This window comes from Macaca mulatta, chromosome 15, assembly GCF_049350105.2.
Source record: "Macaca mulatta isolate MMU2019108-1 chromosome 15, T2T-MMU8v2.0, whole genome shotgun sequence".
NCBI classification, from domain to species: Eukaryota; Metazoa; Chordata; class Mammalia; order Primates; family Cercopithecidae; genus Macaca; species Macaca mulatta.
In genome coordinates, this window is record NC_133420.1 from 93,000,829 (window position 1) to 93,013,314 (window position 12,486).

Genomic DNA, 12,486 nt, shown 5'->3' on the forward strand with positions numbered 1-12,486 from the left:
CATCTTTCCTCAAATTTGTAAAGTTTTCCACCATTATTTCTTTAAATATACTCTCTGCTCATTTCTCTTTCTCTCTCTTTTCCTTTTGGAATTCTCACATTGTATTTGTTGGTCTGCTTGATAGTGTCCTATAAGTCCCTTAGGCTCTATTGACTTTTCTTCAGTTTTTTTTTCCTTCTGTTCTTCAGACTTAATAATTTTAATTTTATTTTCTCAGATTCACTAGTTCTTTCTTCTGTCTGCTCAAATCTGCTTTTGAATCCCTCCAGTGAATTTTTCATTTCAATTATTGTTCTTCTTAACTCCAGAATTTCTTTTTCTCTCCTTAGGTTTTCTGTATCTTTATTTATATTTCCATTTTGTTCATGCATAATTTTCTTTTCTCCACATCTCCCTTTAGTTCTATGAGCATCTTTAAGCTATTTTTAAGGTATTTGTCTACTGTATCTGCCATGTGTTTTTTTTCAGGACATGTGGTTTATTTTTATTCTTTAAATGGACCATACTTTCCTGTTCTTTGTATGCCTTCTGATTTTTTTTGAAAACTGGACTTTTGAATCTAGTAACGTGGTAACTCTGGTAATTAGATTCCCCTCATTTCCCAGAATTTAATGTTTTTTTGTTATTGTTTTTGTTGATTGTTATTATTTTTTATTGTTGTAGGCTATCTCTGTTCCAAGGATTAACCTGAAATATAAATTTAAGGTCTTCTCAGGTATTTCCTGAGCTTTTTCCTGGACATGCACAATCACTTTCTAATTTCTCCCATATATGCAGTTGTTTTTGAATGTCTGGCTCCCAAAAGAGGAAAAAGAGAAAAATGAAGGGGAGAAAAAAGAGCACTGGCCCTTTAAGTCCCTTAGAAGTCACTTCAGCTAGTAGGGAGGTGCTTGCCACAGTGGGGCTAGGTACAACAACAATGGCTGCCCACCTCTGTCTGTACCTCTGTGAGCAGAAGCAGCAATCAATGATTGATCAGAGCACAGATCTCTACTATTTGGAAGACAGGGTCCTTTTTGCCAACCCTGGCTCTCACAAGCTATGTACAGGTTGTTCCAGAAACATATGCACATTTACCAGTTACAGGGCTGGGACTGGGAAGGGGTAGATGGTACTGTGTTCAGAGTACTGAAATTAACTACAATTTATTGTTCAAGCCTTCCCCTGGAAGTTGCAAGCCTTCAGTATATTCTAATGTTCCAAAATTGTTACATCACACTGATTTGCCAGCTCAATTGTTATCTAAGTAGAGAGACAGGTTCCTTGTGCTTCCCACTCTGTCATCCTTCTGGAATCCTCTTTCCACAGTTGTTTCAATAGAGTGATGCTCATCCTTTTTCCTTACATTACAGTCCACAGGCAAGAAACTGAAATTCTGTGCCCAGATGCAAATCCTTAGCAGAATCAACCTGTGCCATCATTGTCCCCTTGATAGGTGGAGCCATCAAGCACATTGCCTGCCACTATCAGGAAACCTGCACAGTTCTGGATCAGTGATTGCTAATCACCTCTCTGTAGTCCACACAAGCCATTAAGAGTAGAGCATGGAATAAAAGTACTTTCTTTCAAATATGGAACTTGGCATTTTGATGAATCAGAAAGCAGAGGAGCCTCTAGAAAATGCTGGCGAATTTCTTTGGGAGCGATGCTAGTATTTTTCCGGGACATGTATGATAGTAATGAACATAGGGATTGGTATTCTATCATCATCCTTGCCAGCAGCATGGAAAGTGTTATCTCTGGGAAGCATAACTTTCAATTCTTGTGTCTTAGTCATCTGGGCTGCTATAAACTGGGTAGCTTGACAGAAATTTATCTCTTATTTTTCTGGAGGTGGATCAAGTTATCTGTAGATTCAGTGTCTGGTGAAGGCCTATTTCCAGGGTTATTAATGGTGCCTTCTCACTGTGTTTTCCCATGGTGAAAAGGGCAAACAAGCTCCCTTTGGCTTGTTGATAAGCCATTTATGAGGGCTAATCACTTCCCAAAAGGCCTCATCTCCCAATACCATCACCCTGTGGTTAGGATTTCAACCTATGAATTTGGGGTGGGAAGACATAAACATCAAGGCCGTGTCATCTTGTCTCAATTTTCTATCCTAATCCCTTCACTCATATGGGCAATTAAAGTCCCAGAAAACTGAGGTCCTCAGGAAATTTTGTTTCAGTGTCATTCCCATCTGGTAGTTCTCAGGTATTGAGCGAAACCTAGGGATGTGAATCTTTGGGTGTACACATATTCTAGGAACTATTGAAAATTGCATCCTGAATTGGCCAAGTTAAATAGACTTAAGCTGGGCTACAAAATCCAAATAGGCCTAGATGAGTAGAGATGATCAAGTTATGAAGGCAGACAGGGTAGAGGATGAAGAAAGCCAATACATAGGAAGGGTAGAAGCAGGTGGAAAAAAGAAATCTCGAGGAAACTTTAGAGCCAGAATCCAAATGTTCATGGAAGCATTTTATTTGGTGCCCATGACCACTGATACAAAAAAGCCAAAGCAAAATGAATGTGCAACTCCAGTTTCAATAATATCAGGCCTTTTCAATGCTACAGCCTTATTATCTTGCAAATTTATCCCCCTCTCCCGACCTCATGCAGTTGGTTCCTAAGTCTGATTCTACCTCTTTAATACTTAATCTATTTCTCTGATGACCAGAGTAATCTAAAACAAAAATTTGATAGTTACTTTTTTACTTAAGTGCTTCAATGCCTCCCATTTCCTAAAGGCTTAAATATTAATATCTAAGGTAGTATGTAAGACTACTTATGATTTTTGCCCCCTGCTTATTTTTTCTTACTCATGTAACACCATTTCCCCTTCCTCTCTAGCCGCAGTGATGTACTGTTAGTTCCTAGAATATGCCATTCTTATACATTCCTTTGTGACTCAGTTCCTCTGGATGTTGTCTGGAATATTCTATTCTTGTCTGTCTGCAAACTTCTCCTGGTCCTCTAAGACTTTCTGTCTCTCTAAAGGCTTTATTGACCTACCAAGACAGAGTTGAACACCCCTTCCTCAGGACTTCTTTTATATCTGGCACCCAGCTCTATTTTAGCACTCACTGAATTATAATGATTTGAAAGTCTGAGTGTTTCTAGAGAGCACATACAATGTCTAATTTACTTCTATGCCTTGAGAACCTGGGACAGCTCTTGATACATAGTAGGATCTCAGATAGGCTTTGAATAAACAATATATTTTTGTTTAAAAGCAAAAGGAACTTGTCAACAAGTTCATGTTGTTGATAATCTCTTAGATTCAATATTTGATGTCTGAAGTATATGATGTTAATTCCTTCCTTGATTTAACATGTGTTTATTGAAGATCTATCCTAAGCCAGAAATGGACAATAATCAACAAAAATAAATATGTACTTTACTACTTTTACAGAGTTGAGAATTTATTGGGGAAACTTACTACTATTTTAGAAATTATTAAAGAAAATATAACATCTCTCAGGTTTGGCCCATGATAATAGTCTGAGATTGTCCCTAACACAAGCTTTCCTGAAATATGTCAAAGCCTTTGCCTGTTGGACTACTTTCATTTCTTGTATGCTGCAGGCTCGCCTCTTGTTCTTCAGCATACAAAGCCATTTTGGTTGATAAACACAACAAATTAAAAATCAAACATGCAAAATAGTAAAACATCTTGTTTTAATCCAAGCAAAATTTTGTCTTCAGAAATGTAGAGGGTTGGGATACATGAGTAACTTTACAGTTTACCAAATGCTTTTATATTTATAGTGGTATTTGGTTTTGCTTATAGGAAAACCAAAGGAATGTTGGGGGAGCATTCAAGAGTCAACAAAACAGAATCATCTTCTTAGGCTGGAGGGACTACTATTTTAGGCAGTGAGAGGTTACTGAAATGTACCCAAGCAAATAAGAGTCCTAGTCTCTGCCCACAGCCAATAAGACACTAACTTCTATCGCAGGCAGTGTGACTAGAGGAATGAAAGAGGCTCCCAGATCTTGGCATTTTGGAAATGGAAAAGGAAAACAATAAAAATGTATATTCCTGTGAAAATCAGATATCAGAAAATTGAAACAAACACAGTCCAGGTTCCTACTGTCTTGAGCTCTCCAGAGGGTTATATTCTGCTTCCTTCTCATTTAGGGTTACCTAAAAAGAAGGGCAGAGTTAAGAGCAAAAATGTATAGTTAGGTCCATTCAAAGACATAACAGCCAGCTCACAGGGGACAGACATTCTTTTTAAAATGTTCCTTGAGACAGGGGTGTATCTTTCTTGAATTTGGCTATACCTGTTTTCCTCCAGCCCCTCAGCTGGAGGTGGTAACTAACTAGGAATTACTGCCAGAGAAGCAATTTCTTCCTTTTAGGTGAAGTGCTGCTATGGCAAAGACATGCTGCTTCAAGGGTTAAACTTTAAAACACTCATTTTGATATATAAAGAAATTGTAAATAAAGCACAAGGCAAAGTTGCAATTTCAGTTTGTGTGCAAAGTAGTAACAATTTCCTAAACTGATGCTGTTGTTTTGCTTAGTCCAGAGCTTTGAAAACAAACAAGTTTTACAAAACCTGTATTAATAATGTAACATTAAGTGTACTATTACTATTTTACTCTCTTTTTCTGGGTCTCAGAGAAGATGAAGTTTTCTTGATTATCTTTTTAAATAAAAGTTGTAGGCCAGGTGGAGCTTTCAAGGTGACTTTGTCTGAGACTGAGGGAAGGAAGGAAATGAGGAAGGGAAAAAAACAAAAAACAAAAAACTACAGATTACTTCATACCTCTTTCAAGCTTAAACAGAAATCTACTTTGGCTTTCTAATAGACTAGTTTTCCAAAAGAGAGCTTGGGCTTTGGCTAAGACCCCTCTGGAGTCACTGACTTGTCCATTAGATACAGTCTCAGGAAAGCTAATATAATGACACATTTCGTCTATAAACTTAAGTGCAAAATAACCAGGTACAAAACTTTGGGTTCTCTATCTTAAGAGCAGCAAATATCTATGTTCTTTTCTCAAAACTGGATCCTGTCAATTTCCGGAATTAACCACTTTACCATTGTGGTTTACTTGCTTGTTTTTGTTGGGCAGAGTTGCAAATGTAATGAGGGAAGGGGGTTCTTGCCCTGGTTTAGTACCAGGCAAGGTTACCAAGGGGGCTCATTCTGGTTCCAGAAAGCAGAGCTGGTCATCCTCATTCTCCAGAACTGGGAGTGGATCATTCCCACTCCCCGGAATCTGGAGTGGGTCTTCCCCACTCCCCAAAACTGAGAGCGGATCATCTCCACCCTCTGCAGAAGAAAGACAGTCAGGGCCAAGCTCTTTGCCCCCTGCCACTTTGGACTTGATTGTCCCCATCAGACCTTCAAAAGATCTGAATGTGGCCGACTTCTTTATGCCTCCAAGCTTCCTGCAGAGGGCAGTGCCCATGGTGGACAGAGCAGCTGACACCTTCTGTTCCACATAGGTGTTGGAGACCTGAACATCAAGCCAGCTCTTGGATAGATTCTGTCTCAGCCCTACCAAAGCTGTGAAGCCTAACTTCCTCTTGAGCTTCCCACAGCGTCTATCTTTGGCTGCTAGTACCTGGCGTAGGGTTACAATTTCAGCCTCCAATTTAGTGAGTTTGGCTTTGAGCTCTCTTTGCTCAGGCTCTGTCAGATCCTCCAGTTCAGAAGTCGAGTGGGATTCATATGTGCCCACAGAGGTCTCTGTCCTGGCATGTGGCATGAACTGGGAAAGAAGATCTTCATTAAGAGAGTCTAGGTTCAATTCTTGGTAGAAAGAGTCGAATTCTTGGGCTGCAGAGAAATAATCTTGGCCAGCAGAGTCGAAATCTAGGCCTGCAGGCTCAGACTTTTGGTGGGTGGAGTCAGATTTCAGGCGGGAGAGATCCATGACCCAGCTGGTACAATGGACCCCTTGGCAGTTGAGTTAATGGCCTGGCCTGTGAAGTAGACGCGCTAGCTCGTGGTGTTCACTTCCGGGTGGTGGGGGTGGGTAGCCGGTCAGGTCAGGGTTGCGGAGGTGGGACTTCCCGTCCAAAGTGCGAGGCTGCAGAATCTGTGCTCAGCTGAGGCGGAGCCCACACTGGCGGCATCTTGGCATCGCAAGGACCTCATGAGGTAGGCAGTGCAGAGATTATTGTCAAAAGGAGAGAAATTTCTCCTGACGCGGTAAGTGACAAGCCCTGGCCTTCAAGCCAAAGCGTCAGGCAACTCTTTTCCACACCAGCAGTTTTCCAGCACTTGAAAATCATTTAAACATCATTGTGCTAGTATGAGTTTTCAATTTTGTAGTTGCATTTTCTTTATTCCCCCCTGCCTCCACTCACATTTCTGGAAGCATGTCTGCCCACATTCAAGGTTACCAGTTGTGGGAGGTAGTCTGCACAGTAAAGTAAAACTAGTTAAATAGGATCTATCAGAGTGTGGATCCACTCTTCCCCTCCAACCTCCCACCCTAACCTCCCCCCAACCCTAATTTTGCCCAGAGTAAACTTATGCAATGGAAAAATCAGGACATTAATCCAGTGAGGTGTTGTGGTCTGGCTTCACTTAACTCATTCTATGGCTGCCTATTCTCAGAGAAATATTCTTGAGCAAGTCTTAGATTCTAGTGATTTTGTTGGATATTCTGGTAGTTCTTGCGAGCATGATCTTGTGGAGCATAATTTGATCCTCAGCAAATTTCACCAGTTTGCCCTACTCATGCCTATGTGGCTACAATGAAGCATCTAGCTATGCATTCAAACCAACTTCAGCCCTCCTTTGAGTTTATGTTCTATAACCCTTTCACATAATTTAGTAGTGTTTATTATTGTCTTGTCCTGAATGGTGTGTTTCCCTAAGTTAAAAAATGAGAATTGTTCTTGTTGTAAACGTGAAGGCTGATGGGGGATTTGGCTGTGTGTTTAAAGGCGTGAAAAGGGCAGCAAGGGCTCCCTAAAAACCAATTTGTTCTAAAGGCTAGGCTTTTCCTCCATTGCCTGTAGAAACACTGGTGGCTTCAGGAACACTCCCAGACTCTGAATCAGAACTCCTCTTTCAAACCTGAGACTAAAGGGTAAAGAAATCCCTGAATTATGCTACATAATATGGAACATACATTCTCTATTCAAAGTTGAGACTCCAAGTCACCAAATCTGAACTTGCACTTGATTTTACTTCTCTGCATTATTTCAGCCACCAACCTTGATGCCTATTTTCTTTATATGCTTCCTCATCCTTCAATGTAAAATATGAAATATTTTATTAAGCCTTGATTCATTTTGATAGAGTAATGGTTTTTTTCTCATAGCAAAACTGAACTTTTCAGATACTTGGTTTCCAGATCCCACATCAAGACATACCCTCTCATTCAAATAGGAAAAGAAGAAGTGGAATTATTTCATTTTGCAGATGATATGATTCCATATCTAGAAAACCCCAAAGGCTCTACCAAAAGGCTCCTGAAACTGATAAATGACTTCAGTAAAGTTTCAGGATATAAAATCAGTAGCATTTCTATATATCAATAATGTTCAAGCTGAGAACCAAATAAAGAATGCAATCTCATTTACAATAGCCACAAAAAAATTAAATACCTCAGACTACATCTAACCAATGAGATGAAAGATCTCTACAAGGAGACCTACAAAACACTGCCAAAAGAAATCATAGATGATACAAACTAATGGAAAACATTACATGCTCATGGATTAGAAGAATCAAAATTGTTAAAATTGCCATACTGTGCAAAGCAATCTGTGGATTCAGTGCCATTCCTTTCAAATTATCAATGTTATTTTTCATGGAACTAGAAAAAAAACTATTCTAAAATTCATATGGAACCAAAAAAGAGCCTAAACAGCCAAAGCAACCCTAAGCAAAAAGAACAAAGCTGGAAGCATGCTGCAGTAATCAAAACAGCGTGGTACTGGTACAAATAGATCAATGGAGCAGACACATAGACCAGTGGAACAGAGACTCAGAATAGAGACTCAGAAATAAAGCCACACACCTATAACCATCTGATATTTGACAAAGTCAACAAAAATAAGCAGTGGGGAAAGGATTCCTGATTCAATAAATCATGCTGAGATAGGTGGCTAGCCATATAAAGAATAAAACTGGACTCCTATCTTTCACCATATACAAAAGCTAACTCAAGATGGATTAAAGATTTAAATGTAAACCTCACACTATAAGAATCCTAGAAGAAAACCTGGGAAACACCATTCTGGACATCAGTCTTGGGAAAGAATTTATGACTAAGTCCCCAAAAGCAATCTCAACAAAAGCAAACATTGACAAGTGGGACCTAACTAAAGAGCTTCTGCACAGCAAAAGAAACTATTAATAAAGTAAACAGACAACCTACAGAATGGGAGAAAATATTCAGAAACTATGCATCTGACAAAGGTCTAATATCTAGAATCAATATGGAACTTAAATAATTGAACAAGCAAAACCCAAATAACCCCATTTAAAAATGGACAAAAGACACGAACAGGCACTTTGCAGAAGAAGACATACAAGTGTCTTCAAGCCAACAAACATATGAAAAAACATGTGAAAAAATGTTTCACATCACTAATCATCAGAGAAATTCAAATCAAAACCGTAATGAGATAACATCTCACACCTGTCAGAAGGGCTATTCTTAAAAAGTCAAAAAACAACAGATGTTAAGAAGGCTGTGGAGAAAAGGAAACGCTTATACACTTATACACTGGTGGTGGGAATGTAAATTCAGCTACTGTGGAAAACAGTTTATAGATTTCTCAAATAACTTAAAACAGAACTACCATTAATCCAGCAATCCCATTACTAGGTGTATATGCAAAAGAAAACAAATCATCCTACTGAAAAGACATGCACTCATATGTTCATCACGGCACAGTTCACAATAGCAAAGACATGGAATCAACTTAGGTACCCATCAATAGTGGATTGGATAAAGGAAATGTTGGTATATATACAGCATGGAATACTACACAGGAATAAAAAAGAATAAAATCATGTCATTTCCAGCAACATGGATGCAGTTGGAGGCCATTATCCTAATTGAATTAATACAGGAACAGAAAACCAGATGCCATATGTACTCACTTATAAGTCAGAGCTAAACATTGGATACTCATGGTCATAAAGAGGACAACAATAGACCCTGGGGACTACTAGAAGGAGGAAGTGGGTGGGCGGGGAAAGGGTTGAAAAACTAACCATTGGGTACTATGCTCAGTACCTGGCTGATTAAATCATTCGTAACCCAAACCTTGGCATCACACAATATACCCAAGTAACAAGCCTGCACATGTACCTCTGAATCTAAAATAAAAGTAGAAGAAGAAAAAGACAATAGCCTCTGGAAGAGATGCTCTTTATTGGCAATGTTCTAATCTCCTGAGTAAACCTGGCTAAACAATCCATTTTATTAGGCGTATGCATAAGCACATACAAAACAACATATATATTTTGAGAACATAGATCTATCAAATGAAAGTTTATTTAATTTATAGTGATAGTAACCAACTGTTTGTATAAGCTATCCTGTTAAGGTGTAAAATACCAAACACTCACCCCATGATTGTAAAATTTCACATCTCTAGATTAGACAATGGAATCCTCTATATTACACAAAAAGGCTCATAAAACTTCATATAAAACCAAAGGCTTTTTGATGCTATTTATTTAAGTACTAAAAATAGCCAAAGTATTTGATTCAGGAACTATAAAGAAAATGCTTGAGATTATTTGTAATCCTACAACGGTTTGATATCCTTTATTTCCAAGGAGGACACCACTGACCCATTTTTGATAAAGAAAGAACTGAGTTATTTCTCTGGTAAGGGTGATGGATTATAATAATCTTTTGTAAAGTAAAGGTAAGTGGTATAATAAAATGATTTTTTTCTCTTTATGTGTAGAAGCCTGTATATGTTATGTTCTATAAATAATTTCCTAAAGCTTGAATATGAAAACAAAGCCATATCCTCCACCAGGTCTGGGTTATTTGGGAATAGGAGAAGTTAGATCATAGCGAGTGATACTCAAGTTTGGATATGATTAGGAACTTGTATCAGTGCCGGCAGTTTTAACCATTTGACTTCTTTTGTTATAAATGATCAATATAGAGCTTTCTGATTACATTGATGATTCAGATTGCTTCTAAATAACTGACAACTCACCGTGCAGTCTGGTCATTTGCACTGCTAGATTTAAGTGAGTTCTCTAAGGCTTTATTTCTAATATTTAAACACTCTTTTCTGGTATTCAACTACCATAATTTTAACTGAATGCAAGGAAAAATATTTAAATATCGAATTGAGCCTGAAAATAAGGCATATAACTGAAACCCTACTCCAGTCAGAATGTTTTAAGAGTAAGAGAAAATTGGTAGTTGGGCTTTTCTTGTGGAAAGTCAGAATATTTTATTTTATTTCAATTTGCAAGTTATTTTCACTATTGTCTCACATCATAGCCCAGCTCCATCAATAATATATGTAGTTAGTCACCTCTCCATAGATACTCTCCAGCATGAACAGGAATATTGACTGAACTTTATAGCAACAAGCATTACTGCTATCAGTTTTCATATTTCAGTGGTTAAGTTGATCATCATTTAGGATAAGGATGATATTTTCTTTCAGCAGCTCTCCTATTTGAACTAATTAGCTTAAAAAATAAATAGGATAGGATTTTCTTCTCTGATACCAAAATACACTATCGGTGTATTAAATAAACATTAGAGCTTATTGCTGTTATTCATCCTCTTTGGTGGTATATAAAGGTGGTAGGGGTACTGGGGGAATCAAATTAAGATTCAGAGTCTGGTTGTGCCTGAAGAACTGTATTCCCCTCCTCTGTCATGCCCACTTACATGGGTTAATATGTAAAGGAGGAAGGGACTTTCAAAGAGGAAGTTTGTTTGTTTGTTTGTTTGTTTCAGGTCTTAGAGGTAGAAGAGGAATCATAAGGAGAATGAGGGATGGAAAGAAGGGAAAGAAAAATGATCAAATGATGTAGGAACTTCCCTAGATTAAAAAATGAGGATTCTTCTTGTTGAAATATAAAAGCTTTGTATATAAAGGCCTATATAGACTAGTAAGGACTCTGTAAACACTGTATTTTGTTCCAGAGACTGGAGTTTTCCTCCAATGCTTGCAGAAACACTGGTAGATCTAGGTATGTTTCTTTAGTGATGATCTAGAAATTTGGAGGATGCCTTAAAATGGAGCAGGGGATTGAAAAAGGATATGACTGTCACTTGCTTCTCACTCTCCTTCACCCCCTTCAGCCCAACCAACACTCTCCTTGAATTACATGCAGTTACAGCAAAGGCATAGATTGTTGCTATGGTTTGAATGTGTCCCCCAAAACCTATGTGTTGGAAAGTTAATCCTCAATGCAACAGTATTGAGAGGTGGGATCTTTAAGAGATGGTTAGGTCGTGAGAGCTCTGCCCTCATAAATGAATTAATGCAATTATCACTGGAACAGGTTAATTATTCTGGGAGTGAGTTGCTAATAATTGGAGAGTTTGACTCTCTCTCCTCTCATGTTCTTTTGCTCTTTTACCTTCTTCCATGGTACGATGCAGCAAGAAGGCCCTCACCAGATGCTGGTGCCTTGATATTGGACTTTCCAGCCTCCAGAATCATGAGAAATAAATTTCTATTGTTTATAAATTATTCAGTCTGTGATGTTCTGTTATAGTAGCATAAAACTGACTAAGAGAACTGTTGCTAAAAAGTCTGTAGGGGATCCAGATTGCTTGAAGGAGCTAGTAGTAGCTTTCTGTATGTATGACCCTTAACTAAGCGGGAAAATTTAGCAAGACATTTATTGGAAAGATGTACAAATTTTGAGTACCAGGAGATACATCTCCTAGATCGGGCATATATATATTTTCTCTCCTGGGAAGGTAGGGTTCTCAGAGTGCGGGGTTAAGAGTGGCAGCAGGAGATACTTCCATGAAGTGGCTGGACACAGAATGGACATCTACAGAGAGGACAGAGAAGAAGCACATGGAAGAGTTAGTCCTGAGCATAGAGGACTCCCAGAAGTAACTGGGGATATTCAGGGAAGGGAGTCTTGAAGTCCTGAAGCTTGGCACTGAGGGGTTGGAACTAACAAAATGTCGTGGCCAGAGTAATTAGATTCATTTGTATCTACAGGCTGTAGAAGCCTGAGGACAATCAGGTTATTTTACATTTTTATTTTGTTTTATATTTTTGAGACAGGGTCTTGCTCTGTCACCCAGGCTGGAGTGCTGTGTTGCAGGTTCCTAAGCTCAAGTGATCCTCCCACCTCAGCCCTCAGACTCCCAAGTACCCAGGACTATAGGCGTGTGCCACCACATCTGGCTAATTAAAAATATTTTTTTTAGTAGAGACGGAGTTTCACCATGTTGCCCAGGCTGGTTTTAAATTCCTGGGCTCAAGTGATCCTCCTGCCTTGGCCTCCAAAGTGCTGTGATTGTACATACACAACCCTGGCAGCGATCAGGCTATTAATGGAAAAGTTACAA

The 12,486-nt window shown here is 38.7% G+C and overlaps 1 protein-coding gene across 2 annotated transcripts; it reads right to left on the minus strand.

Moving 5' to 3' along the window:
* Nucleotides 1–3,330: 3,330 nt before the first annotated feature.
* TPD52L3 (TPD52 like 3) lies at nucleotides 3,331–5,703 on the minus strand. 2 transcript variants are annotated; one of them, XM_077966576.1, is made up of 2 exons: nucleotides 5,337–5,703; nucleotides 3,331–3,335 (listed from the first exon to the last, which is right to left on the minus strand). In XM_077966576.1, exons 1-2 carry the CDS (start codon nucleotides 5,701–5,703, stop codon nucleotides 3,331–3,333), a joined length of 372 nt encoding a protein of 123 aa, XP_077822702.1. The 2 variants fall into 2 exon arrangements, with proteins under 2 accessions (XP_077822702.1, XP_077822701.1); XM_077966575.1 differs by lacking the exon at nucleotides 3,331–3,335 and adding an exon at nucleotides 4,116–4,129.
* Between the last annotated feature and the right edge of the window lie 6,783 nt (nucleotides 5,704–12,486).

What these genes read in the sequence shown, in the direction of transcription:
- TPD52L3 (XM_077966575.1), bottom strand. Translation starts at nt 5,703, where the DNA reads ATGCCACATGCCAGGACAGAGACCTCTGTGGGCACATATGAATCCCAC.